The sequence below is a fragment of the Nerophis ophidion genome, linkage group LG09, assembly GCF_033978795.1.
Source record: "Nerophis ophidion isolate RoL-2023_Sa linkage group LG09, RoL_Noph_v1.0, whole genome shotgun sequence".
Lineage (NCBI taxonomy): Eukaryota > Metazoa > Chordata > Actinopteri > Syngnathiformes > Syngnathidae > Nerophis > Nerophis ophidion.
In genome coordinates this window covers 14,227,417-14,242,821 of record NC_084619.1, presented here as the reverse complement: position 1 = coordinate 14,242,821, position 15,405 = coordinate 14,227,417, and the positions used below count along the sequence as shown (strand labels likewise).

At 38.2% G+C, this 15,405-nt stretch overlaps 1 protein-coding gene across 2 annotated transcripts in view; it reads left to right on the top strand.

The window, feature by feature from the left end:
• eys (eyes shut homolog) overlaps positions 1-15,405 on the top strand; it is a 722,499-nt gene that overhangs the window by 286,929 nt on the left and 420,165 nt on the right. For both annotated transcript variants that reach the window (XM_061910381.1, XM_061910382.1), the window contains exon 21: positions 6,971-7,168. In XM_061910381.1, coding sequence (XP_061766365.1) covers positions 6,971-7,168 — 198 coding nt within the window. The remainder of the gene's footprint in view (positions 1-6,970; positions 7,169-15,405) is intronic.

The window sequence follows — 15,405 nt, the reverse complement described above, 5'->3', positions numbered from 1 at the left end:
TTCAACATGTCTGGTAAGCACAGCGGATAAGTGGTTGGTGCTCGTGTCTCGCAGCGAGAAGGTCCTGGGTTTGATTTTCAGGCTCGGGGTCTTTCCGTGTGGAGGTTGCATGTTCTCCCCCGTGACCACGTGGGTTCCCTCCGGGTACTCCGGGTTTCCCCCCAACTACAAAGACATGCACCTGGGGATAGGCTGATTGGCAACACTAAATTGGCCATAGTGTGTGAATGTTGAGTAGAGTTTGAGTTTATTTTGAGCATCCATGCATACTAGAGATGCGCGGACAGGCAATTATATTATCCGCAACCGCATCACCAAAGTCGTCATCCACCCGCCGTCCACCCGAACCAACATTTAATCAAAAACGCAACCGCCCACCATCCGCCCGCTGAAATACATCAGATGTCGGCCACCTTTACCACTCACAGAGCTATTTAAACCCGTTTTACAGAGTATTGAAAATAATGGGAGCCGCTAACGTTTTCGCGAATATCCAAAGGCGTTCATCCTGATGACAAGAATGTGGGCGTGCTGTGAAGCCTTTGCCTTTGACACCTTCAACAATTTGTACAAACCGATTGTTAGTCTAGCAACATGTTGTGTGCAGCTTCCGTAATGCCACGTACAAGATTGAAAGGCATACTGGGTGATACAGAGTACACTGATGGTTGTGATATAAACAACTTTAACACTCTCACTAATATGCGCCACGCTGTGAAGGCACACCAAACAAGATTGACAAACACATTTCGGGAGAACATCCTCACAGTAACACAACATAAACGCAACACAACAAATACCCAGAATCCTTTGTATCCGACGCTCGGGGGAGGGGGTGGAGGGTGGTTGGCGGGGTTTGCTGCTAGCGGGGTGTATAAAATAGTCAGGATTTGTCATGGATACAAAGGATTCTGGGTATTTGTTGTGTTGCGTTTATGTTGTGTTACTGGGAGGATGTACTCCCGAAATCTTGTTTGGTGTGGCTTTACAGCGTGGCGCGTATTACTAAGAGTGTAATTTTTTTTTATATCACAACCATTAGTGTACTCTGTGTCACCCAGTATGCCTTGCAGTCGTGTGTGTGTTGATGCGGAAGCCACACACAACATGTTGCTGGACTGACAAGCAGATCGTACATGCTGTAGAAGGCGACAAAGCCAATGGCTTCATAGCACGCCCTGATACTTATCATCTGGGTGACTGCCGGTAGTCATTCTAGAAAATAATAGCGTCTCCTATTGTCTTCTTCGCTTTGTGACACGGGTCTTAAATGGCCCTTTGAATGGTAAAGGATACCGATCCCAGAATCATGTATATCAAATATTTCCGGATGGTTCAACCTCCGCCCGCCCGAATCCAATTAAAATCTATTTTTTCATCATGTCACCCGCCCGACCCGCGGTTTATCCGCGGACTCCGCGGGTGAGACCGCAAACCGCGCATCTCGAATGCATACAACATGATACATCACAATTTCATGTTTCTCTATTCAACTTGTTCAAAAAGGAGTAGGAAGAAGCAGAGCTCATTTAATCCTACCCCTTTTCTTTTGCTAAAACTTGTGTTCACTTCCTGTTCTCATTTTATTCTCAATATACTCCATAAGTAAAAACAATGAAAATAAATTAATAAAAATACAAATGAGTGAAGTAAGTTATATTTCATATGGTGAGATAAGTAAGATTATCTAGAAAATGAATCGATGGATGAGATAAATTCAGAAAGTTTATCATGGTTCTTTGTAAACACTTTTAGGTTTGAAGAGTTCCTTGAAGTGGATCATATTGTTTGATTTCTTGGCTTTATCCATTCCATAATTTAATTCCACATACTGATATACTGAGGGTATACAGTATGTCTGAAGGGTTGTACGTGCGTACAAATGTTTTAAATTCAATTTTTCTCTAAGATTACATTCCTCTTTTGTTGAGAGGAATTGTTATATAGTCTCAGGTTGCAGATTGTAGTTTGCGTTGTGTATAATTGTAACTGTTTGCAAATTCACTGTGTAGTGGAATTTCAGTATTTTTGATTCAATAAATAAAGGGTTTGTATGTTCTTTATATCCATCCATCCATCCATTTTCCTACCGCTTTTTCCCTTTAGGGTTGCGGGGGGCGCCGGTGCCTATCTCAGCTACAATCGGGCGGAAGGCGGGGTACGCCCCGGACAAGTCTCCCCCGCATCGCAGGTTCTCTATATCCAACATTATGTATTATACTAACTGATCTTTTTTGGAACACGGTTAATGAATGAAGTGTATTTTTGTGGTTATTTCCCCATATTTCTACTAACTCAGATATAGTAACACTAGCAAGCAGTAGAGAATATGGAGTGTTTTTTTTTGGTCCAGAACATGTTTTGCTTTATTCATTATTGACGACTTTCTTGCTACTTTATGTTGTATATTTTTTACCTGAGATTTCCAGTTAATTTTATGATTAATCATTATACCTAAAAAATTGGTTTCATGTGTTTGACTTTCCTGAGTGTGAATGTGAATGTTGTCTGTCTATCTGTGTTGGCTCTGCGGTGAGGTGGCTACTTGTCCAGGGTGTACGACGCCTTCCGTCCGAGTGCCCGCAACTCTGAGAAGGTCAAACGGTATAAAATGCATGGATGCATGCATCAACATATTTGAAAATGATTAGAACAAAGCAAAGCTTTTATATTAACATACCCCTTCTCCATTTTTGTATTACTGATAATTCTGGGACAGTCTGACATTTCCCTTCTGGTTGTGTTTCTTTGTTTGGTGTTTGTTTCCTGTCGACGCACTTATTTTTGTTCCATTTCCTGCATGTCTCCCTGAGCGCCTCGTTTCCCTCGCCTGTCCCTGATTGGCAGCCTGGCACACCTGGTTGCAGTTGCCAATCAGGCTGCTATTTATGCCGGCCTCGCCTGTTCGTCAGTGCTGGAGGATTGATTATGTTTAGGACCTTTGCATGCATGACTGCTTCTCCCTATTTAGAGTATATTAAAAGACTCTTACCTGCACGTCGTTCTCCTGTTTCCTGCATCTGGGGATCACAACTCCTGCGAGTTCCTCACAAATTCATTTGAAGCATTTTCATGTTTAAATGTACTCCCTGGGTGAAAGAAAGGAAGGTGACTTAATCTCAAAATGTAATTTGAAAAAAAAGCACATTGAGACTAAATTTACATTGTGCTGTGAAAATGCTGACTTAACTGTGCACTTCATGAAGTAAAACCATATCGGTGATAATCAAACTACAGTATGTTATGTATTACTTAATATTGTATAATTTGTCTTAGCCTAAGGTTGACGGTTGATTTTAGTGTGCATCATGTCTTCGAGAGTTGTGTCTTTAATTTCCTATCTTCGGTATTTGTCCAGTTCTTTGATGTCTTTAACAACAAGGATTTTGGCTTCTGCTCGTCCTCCATTTAACTTAATGTCGATTTTACAGTTGGCGCTTCGAGTACCTAGAATGTCCTTTGCCACCTTGGCGATGCCAGCGTTGTGTTTTATCAGATGGACATTTGTTGCTTTCAACTCAACTCCCTGCCTCAGCATTGCCACTTTGTATTTTTGTTGGTGAACTGTATGATGATTACAGGCGTGGAGTTATTCCTGCAAGACATTGGAATGCATGTGTCGATGTTTTACGTTACAGTAAGGCAGCGCTTTTAGTTTAACCCTACGCACCTCGGTTTCCGTAATCCATTTCAAACGGTCAGACAAGGACCTAATCTTACAAAAACTAAATACATTTTGTCCATTAGAAATAAAATGTCACGCTGTCAGGCACCCAAAATATTCACATTGTATAGAGAATAATTCTAGTTTTTCATACAGAAAACAATTCAAAAATAAATATAAAATACAAACAAAATACAAAAACATTGAACATTGCTTGATTTGTTGCTTTCAGATCAAGTCCTTGCCTCAGCAATGCCACCTTGTATTTTTTGTTGGTGAACTGTATGATGATTACAGGCGTGGTGTTATTCCTGCACATTGGAATGCATGTGTTGATGTTGTGAAAACATGTATAGCCACTGCCTGTCAATCTGTTGTTCACCTTTTAGTGTGGAAATTTAGGTATCATATCTAAGGGTTTCTAATTATTGCGTTAATTGTAATAAATTTTAGTCAATTTGTTTTTAAATTGTGTTGGTGTAATTTCAGAGACAGCTTCAGGAAACTCTTCATTTACCATAATGTTGTTTTTTGCTGCTTCAACACAGCTCAACCAACACAGACAAAGGTAAAGTGAAATAACTTAGTTGTTAACTGTAGGTCAATAATGCTTGTCTTTCTCTCAGACAGACAGGGCTGTGCTGTCCGTTTCATGTAGGGCACACACACACCGCATATTAAGCAAACGTTTGGCTAAAAGCTAATTAGCCTTCACCTCGAGGACTGCGAGCAAGCTGAGCTGCCGCTTATGTTTCTAGAACATCAATGGGCTCATAGTGATGTTACTAGTAGTTGAGTTGGACAGTCCTGGGAGCTGTTTATTATAATTTGGGGAGAGTGCACTGCCTTATGCTTACCTGCTAAACACCTATCTGCTCACCCCGCCGTCTCTACTCTCTGCCTGCCTGAGCACTGACTCCATGCGCTCTGAATAAGCACTGCTGATTGGCTGTTACCACTCAGCGTGTAACCAATCAGATGGTTCTGTGGGTAGGACAATGCTGGGGTGAACCAGCAGCAAAGCAGAGAGACAAACTGACAGGGCTTGTTGAAACGTTAGTTTAGGCAGTGATTTTTGCCGCCTTAATATTTATATTAAAATCTCAAAAATGTATTTACAAATACACGTTTATTTATACAAATTCTTTGATTTATTTGTGTGTCACATTTTTATATTTATACATTTTATTTGTGTATATATTTTTAAATCTCAAAAATATATTTACAAATATGCATTTATTTATAAAAAACATTTATTTATTTGTATATCACATTTGTATTTGTATATTTTTAATATATGCATATGTATTAATACTATATTGATATATATATACAGTATATATATAAGTTGATGTGAGACAATTCTACTTCCATAGTTCAACGAATTATTAGATTTTTTTATATTTATAATATTTTTTTTAGGTGGGATTGAAAGAGAGATCACATTTATTTATTACAGATCCTAATTATTAATTGTTCATTTTTAAATCGCTTGCAAGCACACATTTTGACATACTATTTATTAATTACATAACAAATTAGTTGTGAAAATGTTAGATTGGTCTTGAATTAATAAATCGGTCGAATAGTTGTTTTTCAAATTATATTTCATTATAAATTATTTCACATTTTATTTAATTCATATCTATGTATTTATTGCCATTTTTAAACTAAATAAAACACGACTTACATGAAAATAAAGTGCTTAGTTGCTTAATTTGGTTTACATTGTTGGTGCTTATAGTTCTCCACGAATACATGCACACGAGCATGTTTCCATCACTTTAGAGGTCCACCCATCCATTTCCTACCGCTTATTCCCTTTCGGGGTCGCGGGGGGCGCTGGCGCCTATCTCAGCTACAATTACATTGATAATCCGTAAGCCAATAACAACCCGTTACGGCTTAATTCATATTTAATGACCTTCATTTTACATGCTGCTGAGCAAGGAGACACATACAGTATGAGCAATAATGTATTTGAGAAATATGGGTGAATTTAATATTACCATTGTCTTTTAAGCAATTTACTTGAATCGGTTTTATGTGCAGCGACTTAACGTTGCACAGGATGCAATATGTCATGAGGGCATAAAAGAATATCGGTGTGGGACCCTCTACTCCATTCTTTGCCTGTGTGTGTGGCACTGTGGGCCCTTAAAGGCCTACTGAAACCCACTACTACTGACCACGCAGTCTAATAGTTTATACATCAATGATGAAATATTAACATTGCAACACATGCCAATACGGCCGGTTTAGTTTACTAAATTGCAATTTTAAATTTCCCGCGGAGTTTTTTGTTGAAAACGTCGCGGGATGATGACGCGTGACGTCACGGACCAGCACTTATTAGACCAGCACCACTTACGGCTAAAAGTCGTCTCTTTTCATCGCATAATTAAACAGTAATTTGGACATCTGTGTTGCTGAATCTTTTGCAATTTGTTCAATTAATAATGGAGATTATAAAGAACAATGTTGTTGGTGGAAAGCGGTGTATTGCAGCTGTCTTTAGCACCGAGGCACAGCCGGTGTTTCTTTGTTTTTATCACAGAGCGGTCAAGCGAACATATTTCTCTATGTCAACAAGCATGTTTTTGGATGGGAAAATTGTGATATATATCTTACCGGAGACATCATTGGATTATTCGTCCTCCTTCAGTGGCTGTTTAAAAGGCAGCTGTGAGCTTGGCTTCTCTCTGAGACACTGCGTGTTCACCGCAGCCATCCGACCTCGAGGTATGCCTTTACAATCTCACTAAAACACTATTAAAACAATAAGCAGATAAGCTGTCTTCCAGAATTATCCTAGTAAATGTGTCTAATTACATCTGAAACGCTCCCACTGCCGCCGCCCGGAGCTGTCGCTTTTTTTTTTGCCTAGTCCTTCGCTATCAATTTCATCATCCACAAATCTTTCATGCTCGCTCAAATTAATGGGGAAATTGTCGTTTTCTCGATCCGAATAGCTCTTTTTGTTGGAGGCTCCCATTAAAAACAATGTGAGGACGTGAGGAGCCCTCACCCTTGTAACGTCATAAAGGCGAGAATTTTTTATCAGCACCAAAAGTTGCAAACTTTTATCGTCGATGTTCTCCACTAAATCATTTCAGCAAAAATATATGACAATATTGCGAAATGATCAAGTATGACACATAGAATGGACCTGCTATCCCTGTTTAAATAAGAACATCTCATTTCAGTAGGCCTTTAAATTTGTTATCACCTTTTCCCGCTCATACAACGGCCCTAAACCCAAATTGTATTTTAACAATGCTGGATGTTCCTTTGTGTTCACTTCAGGTCCGAATTGTGACTTTTTACCCTGTGAGGCCAGTAATCCCTGCGAGAACGAGGCACTATGTGTGGAAGAGTTGGACAAGGACCATTACCCTTTGGGCTTTCGCTGTCGGTGCCGCCGAGGATTCACAGGTCCTCGCTGTGAAATCAACTTGGACGAGTGCAGCTCCAGCCCGTGTATCAATGGCTTCTGCTATGATGGTAAAAAAAACAACAAAAAAAGCTGTCCTGCCATGCATGTTTAATAACATACTTTTGCACTGACTGTCAGTTTACAGCTGGGTCATTGCTGAAGTTAATAAGTGTGTAATGTGATTGGCGTGATGCCATTTGATAGGACAATCGAGAACACTGTTTGCAAGGGTAGGCTTAGCCATTTGGCTAACATAAAAGGAAATGTGTTGCTTTAATTCGCATAATTGGAAATAAATGTTGGACAAATAATGCGAGATGACACGATATTTGTGGCAGTGCTGCATTGCCAAGCTGCCATGGGATTTCAGTTACATGCAGCTCCAGCACATTGCATGCAATTAATTACAGTGCATTTGAAGTTTTTTCTACAGTAACACTCACCTCAACAGTCCAATACGAAACCATACCAAACTTTATGTTTGACTTTGTTTCAATCTCAAAACGTTGCTATCATTTCTTGTGTAGAAATACATGGCGGTAGACAACCACAATGCATCTCCCCAAGCATATTTTGGATGTTGGATGTCTGTGTGTGTATATATATATATATATATATATGTAAATGAAGGGGTCACCAACCTTTTTGAAACCAAGAGTTACGTCTTGGGTACTGATTAATGCGAAGGGCTACCAGTTTAATACACACTTAAATACATTGCCAGAAATAGCCAATTTGCTCAATTTACATTTAACTCTATGTTATTATAAATATTTAATTATATTTATCTTTGTGGAAACAGTGATCATCTTAATGATTTCTCACAATAAATATATATTTTTGATGACATGTTTTAAATAGGTTAAAATCCAATCTGTACGTTGTTAGAATATATAACAAATCGGACCAAGCTATAATTCTAACAAAGACAAATCATTATTTCTTCTAGATTTTCCAGAACAACATTTTTAAAAGAAATTCAAAAGACTCTGAAATAAGATTTACATTTGATTCTACAGATTTTCTAGATTTGCCAGAATATTTTTTTTGAATTTTAATCATAATAAATTTGAAGAAATATTTCACAAATATTCTTCATCAAAAAAATATAAGCTAAAATGAAGAATTAAATAAAAACTTTTCATTATTCTTTACAAGAAAAAAAACATTTACTTGAACATTGATTTAAATTGTCAGGAAAGAAGAGGAAGGAATTTAAAAGGTAAAAAGGTATGTGTTTAAAAATCCTAAAATCATTTTTAAGATTGTATTTTTTCTCTAAAATGGTCTTTCTGAACATTATAAGAAGCAAAGTAAAAAAACAAATGAATTTATTTAAACAAATGAAGACCACGTCTTTAAAATATTTTTTTGGATGTCCAAATTGTATTTGAGTTTTGTCTCTCTTAGAATTAAAAATGTCGGGCAAAGCGAGACCAGCTTGCTAGTAAATAAATAATATTTAATAAATAAAGGCAGCTCACTGGTAAGTGCTGCTATTTGAGCTATTTTTAGAACAGGCCAGTGGGCGACTCATCTGGTCCTTACGGGCTACCTGGTGCCCGCGGGCACAGCGTTGGTGACCCCTGTACAAATGTAAATGGTAAATGGGTTATACTTGTATAGCGCTTTTCTACTTTCCAAGGCACTCAAACCGCTTTGACCACTATTTCCACATGTGAAGTGTCTTGGTCAAGGACACAACAGACGTAACTAGCTTGGTAGAGGCTGAGGATCAAACCAGGAACCCTCAGGTTCCTAGTTCCCAACCATGCCATGTCGCCCCCCATATATATATATATATATATATATATATATATATATATATATATATATACGTATCCATTTTCAACTGCTTTTCCCTATACATATTCATATGTGTTCATATGCGTATATGCAGTGGCCAAAGGAGGAGCCTTGTAGACATACTATTAATAAACATTATATACGAGCCCCGTTTCCATATGAGTTGGGAAATTGTGTTAGATGTAAATATAAACGTAATACAATGATTTGCAAATCCTTTTCAACCCATATTCAATTGAATGCACCACAAAGACAAGATATTTGATGTTCAAACTCATACATTTTTTTTTTTTTTTGCAAGTAATAATTAACTTATAATTTCTTGGTTGCAACACGTGCCAAAGTAGTTGGGAAAGGGCATGTTCACCACTGTGTTACATCACCTTTTCTTTAAACAACACTCAATACACATTTGGGAACTGAGGAAACTAATTGTTGAAGCTTTAAAAGTGGAATTCTTTCCCATTCTTGTTTTATGTATTATTTATGTATTTTACGCTTCACAATGCGCCACACATTTTCGATGGGAGACAGGTCTGGACTGCAGGCGGGCCAGGAAAGTACCCGGACTCTTTTTTTTACGAAGCCACGCTGTTGTAACACGTGCTGAATGTGGCTGGCATTGTCTAACTGAAAAAAGCAGGGGCATCCATGAAAAAGACAGCGTTAAGATGGCTGCATATGTTGCTCCAAAACCTGTATGTACCTTTCAGCATTAATGGATCTTCACAGATGTGTAAGTTACCCATGCTGTTGGATTTACTATCTGTATTTGTTATGTGTATATATGTATTTATAGTGGACTGGCCTGGGATTTTAAGATGGGCGTGGCTACTGCTGTCAGGTGACTACTTGGGTAGCTTTTAAAAATGGCGTCATTGTTTGTTTGGTAAAAAAACAGCATGCTTCGTCACCAGCATACCCCGCTGGTAAGATCATTTTATGTCCGCTTTTCTTGGTTATATTAGCTGAACTATTGTTTAATTTCCATGCTTGCTCGCTTCCTTCCTTTTTTGTTTGTTGTGTGTTCGCTAAGTCCGCGGCGCTTGTTGTGCGGCTGGTTGGCTGTTTGACAGCCAGAGCAAACACGCACTGTTTTAGCTTTTGAACGACGTTGGAAATTTATTAAGTAAAAGAGTACAACCACAGTAATGTGTGGATTGAAATCTGTTGTATTAGAGTGTTGTCACGTTGTGTGTGTCCGGCTGAATTTGAGTGTTCGAAGGTTTATTCTTAGGTACGGCTTGAGTTTGAAAATACCGGCACTTTACTTCCTGGTTCGGCTGATGGGATTTGTAGTTCTTTATTGTAGTTTGGTTATATGTGTAATGTGTGGCTCAAACCGATCGCTTGTGTTTTATGTTTTTTTAGTATGCTTGTCCATGAATCATGGCGACATTATAAATAATTCTGATCACATTTAAAACATATGACACAAATTAATGTTGATAATAAAATGCTAAAATTAATAGGTTAGAATAAAATCACAGTGATTGATAATATGTCATCATGGTTGACAACAATATGGTTCAGTTGATTAATTCATGTCTATTGTTTACATTATGATGATTCAAGATAGATACATTGTTTTGTTATGTTCATGTTTACTTTGAGGTTATTACCTGCTGCTGCTGCTACTGTTGCTGCAATAGTACCAAATAAAACAAGCAAAAAGTGCACAGCGAGTAATTCCTTTCATGCTGAGTGACGACCCCTATTCAGAGGGCCAATACGGAAAAAACTGAACACATGCCTTGGGCACTAATGTACCCCCATACCATCACAGATGCTGGCTTTTGAACTTTGCGTCAATAACAGTCCGGATGGTTCGCATCCCCTTTGGTCCGGATGACACAATGTTGAATATTTCCCCAAAAAATTTGAAATGTGGACTCGTCAGACCACAGAACACTTTTCCACTTTGCATCAGTCCATCTTTGATGATTTCGGGACCAGAGAAGACGGCGGCGTTTTTTGATGTTGTTTCGCTTTGCATAGTAGAGCTTTAACTTGCACTTACAGATGTAGCGACAAATTGAATTTAGTGACAATGGTTGTCTTAAGTGTTCCTGAGCCCATGTGGCGATATCCTTTTAGAGATTGATGTCGGTTTTTGATACAGTGCCGTCTGAGGGATCGAAGGTCACGGTCATTCAATGTTGTTTTCCGGCCATGCCGCTTATCTGGAGTGATTTCTCCAGATTCTTTGAACCTTATGATGATATTGTGGACCGTACAGTAGATGTTGAAATCCATACATTTCTTGCAATTGCACTTTGAGAAACGTTGTTCTTAAGCTGTTTGACTATTTGTTCACACAGTTGTAGACAGAAAGGTGTACCTCGACCCATCCTCTCTTGTGAAAGACTGAGCATTTTTTGGGAAGCTGTTTTTATACCCAATCCTGGCACCTCCCTGTTCCCAATTAGCCTGCACACTTGTGGGATGTTCCAAATAAGTGTTTGATGAGCATTCCTCAACTTAATCAGTATTTATTGCCACCTTTCCCAACTTCATTGTCACGTGTTGCTGGCATTAAATTCTAAAGTTAATGATTATTTGAAAAAAAAAAGTTTATCAGTTTGAACATCAAATATGTTGTCTTTGTAGCATATTCAACTGAATATGCATTGAAAAGGATTTGCTTATCATTGTATTCCGTTTATATTTACATCTAACACAATTTCCCAACTCATATGGAAACGGGGTTTGTACAATATATTAAAAATATATAATAATAATAGTATACAATATAGCAACCATAGAGGTATAAATAATCAATGTACAATGGAATCGTAGCCTCTGAATCGAATTGGGTGGTGCCCAAAAAAATAACCTCCTTCAAACATTTCCATGTTGGCCCAAAAACAGAAAGATTAACAGTTGCTCTGGTTGTAGATTCAAATGCTAAAGGTATTTTGAAAACTAAATACGCAATGTATATATTTTTTCCGTCATTTCTAGACATTGAACAACTTTTGCAAGTGTTAGCTGCTATGTTTTAACTACAATGTTTTATCGACAAGTAAAAGCCCATTTGCACCACTATGTGGTCAAAAGGGACTGGATGGCCCGGACTTGACAGGAAATTAAAATCATAAGGAAAGTTGATAAATTACACTTTAATCAATGATTAACCTGTATGGAAAGACAAGATGTCAGAACGTGTATTTCTATAAAGAGAAAGAACATTTTCATAATGTAATTTTGGAATGATAAAACATTCATCATTCATTCACCAGTGTGAGCGGCACCGGGGGCAAAGGGTGAAGTGTCCTGCCCAAGGACACAACGACAGCGATCTGTTGGATGTCAATAGGCCGGCCGCTCTACCCACTACGCCATGCCGCCCCAGTACAGTAAATATTCCGTACAATTGACCACTAAATGGTAACACACGAATACGTTTTTCCCCTTGTTTAAGTCGGGGTCCACGTAAATCAATTCATGGTTCAAATATATACTGTCAGCATAATGCAGTCCTCACACAAGTTAATCATCAGAGAATATACAAAGTACATTGAATAATTTACATTATTTACAATCCAGGGGGGGGGAGGGGGATACATTTGGTTGATATCAGCACTTCTGTCATCAACAATTGCATCATCTGAGAAATGGACTTTGAAACAGTGTAGGTCTGACTTCGTAGTAGCAATCTACTAAAACAAGTTTCAATCAATCAATCAATCATTCAATGAATCCCTTGATTTTATCAGTGTTTTTCACTTTTGTTATTTGGCCCCATTGTAGCTTATTTTGTGGTAGCTCTCAACAAAAAAAAGCACAGAGATTGAGTCACCAAGGCGTGGGATTCTTAAGCAGTCGATTCCGAGCAATGACATCTGGACAAAGGTGCGACTGTAGTTTGATCAAAAAAAAATTGGCAACATTTTTTGTTGAAGGCCATATAACACAAAACATGAGGTGTACAAAAACTGGGGAACCAATGTTTGAAGTTCGAACCTGAGATTGTTTTTTTCCCCACTCGAAAATAATCAGACCTAGACCGTCTTATACAAGCCAAACCCAAGTCGCACCTAACAACCTCTCCTCAGGCAAGTCAGAGCTTTGGGCAAGTGAACAAACAACAGAGTAGCTATGGTGATCAATAAAACACAGTCGTAAAACAAATATCAAGTATCTGAGTAATAATCGAGGGCGGACTTATCTTTAGGCAAACACAAGCCTGGGATCCAGAGATTTCCAGGGCCCCCAAATGTCTCATAAAAAAAAATAAAGTGGGTTTCCTTTCAAAACTGTCCTTAATTATTTTGTCTTAATTTGTGTGCTTTAAATATCCATCCATCCATCCATTTCCCACCGCTTATTCCCCTTTGGGGTCGCGGGGGGCGCTGGTGCCTATCTCAGCTACAATCGGGCGGAAGGCGGGGTACACCCTGGACAAGTCGCCACCTCATCGCAGGGCCAACACAGATAGACGGACCAAATTCACACTCACATTCACACACTAGGGCCAATTTAGTGTTGCCAATCAACCTATCCCCAGGTGCATGTCTTTGGAAGTGGGAGGAAGCCGGAGTACCCGGAGGGAACCCACGCATTCACGGGGAGAACATGCAAACTCCACACAGAAAGATCCCGAGGCTGGGATTGAACCCTGACTACTCAGGACCTTTGTATAGTGTGAGGCAGATGCACTAACCTCTCTTCCACCGTGAATCCTTTAAATATAATAATTTATAATATGTTGGACAGCTCCCACTCCCTTCTCATATAAAGGACTAGTGTCTATTCCAGTGGTTCTCAAACATTTTTCACCAAGTACCACCCCAGAAAACCCTTGTCTCTCCAAGTACCACAATAATGACCAACATTAGAATACCGTAGTAGGCCTAAGTGTTCATTAACAACCATAATAGCAGTGCTATGCATCACATCAGTCCAACTGTGTTAACAAAAAATGGTCCCTGAAATATGGCTTACACTATGTTAAATGTTAATTAATGTCCCTATCAGAGGTGGATAGTAACGCGCTACATTTACTCCGTTACATCTACTTCAGTAACTTTTGGGATAAATTGTACTTCCAAGATACATTTTAATGCAACATACTTTTACTTGAGTATATTTATAGAGTAGAAACACTACATTTACTACGCTCCATTTATCTACATTCAGCTCGCTACTCGCTAACGATTTTTATCGATCTGTTAATGCACGCTTTGTTTTGTTTTGTCAGACAGACCTTCAAAGTAGGATCCATCACATGCCTGCGTTTCACCAATCAAATGCAGTCACTGGTGACGTTTGACTCCGTTTCACCAATCAAACAGAGCCAGGCGGTCACATGATTAACTGCATATTTTTTTTATTAGTTTTTTTCATAAACCTTTATTTAAAAAGGTTGAAAGTTGAAAATAATAATCAAAGCAAGTGCAAAAACAGTACAAAACTGTACAAAACAGCGCCAGGGGGTTGTAAATTCAAAGCAACTAAAATAGAATACAAAACATATATATATATATATATATATATATATATATATAAATATTTATATATAATAAAGTGCAAAGCCATAGGCTCACTTAATCTCAGTAAATAACTTAAATTTGGAACACAGCATCATTGTTTTCACAGCTTTTTGGTTGTTAGAGGTAGAATGTTTGAATGTAGAGTTCTAAATCTTTTTAAAGGCACAAAAAACAGGTCGGGTATTGAGAAACTTACATTTATGAATATAAAACTTAGCCAATAGTATAATGAGGTTGCAAAGGTAAAATTCCTTTTCAGTTATTTTTTCCAATACATCGTAAAACCAATTATATATTATTTGATGTATATCATTGTTTTACTTGCTTAAGAGATATTCCTGGATCTGAATTTGTTCATTGCTATTTTTATGTTTTTGTGCATTACTTGTTGCCGTCATCCTTAAACAAACAGGTTACTCATCAGTTACTCAGTACTTGAGTAGTTTTTTCACAACATACTTTTTACTTTTACTCAAGTAAATATTTGGGTGACTACTCCTTACTTTTACTTGAGTAATAAATCTGTAAAGTTACAGTACTCTTACTTGAGTACAATTTCTGGCTACTCTACCCACCTCTGGTCCATATCAATTACAGAAACATTGTTGGGATCAGTGAAAACCATCATGTTAAATGACATGTTTTCTGTGAAGGGACCCCAATGAGTAGGTTTGCCTCTGCCCCCCAAATCAATGACTAAACAGGCCCCTGGTACTTACAGTCTTGGTCAAATGTTTACATACACTTGTAAAGAACATAATGTCATGGCTGTCTTGAGTTTCCAATCATTTCTACAACTCTTATTTTTTTGTGATAGAGTGATTGAAGCACATACTTGTTGGTCACAAAAAACATTCATCAAGTTTGGTTCTTTTATGAATTTATTATGAGTCTACTGAAAGTTTGACCAAATCTGCTGGGTCAAAATTGAGCTGTTTGGCCACAATACCCAGCAATATGTCTGGAGGAGAAAAGGTGAGACCTTTTAATCCCAGGAACACCAA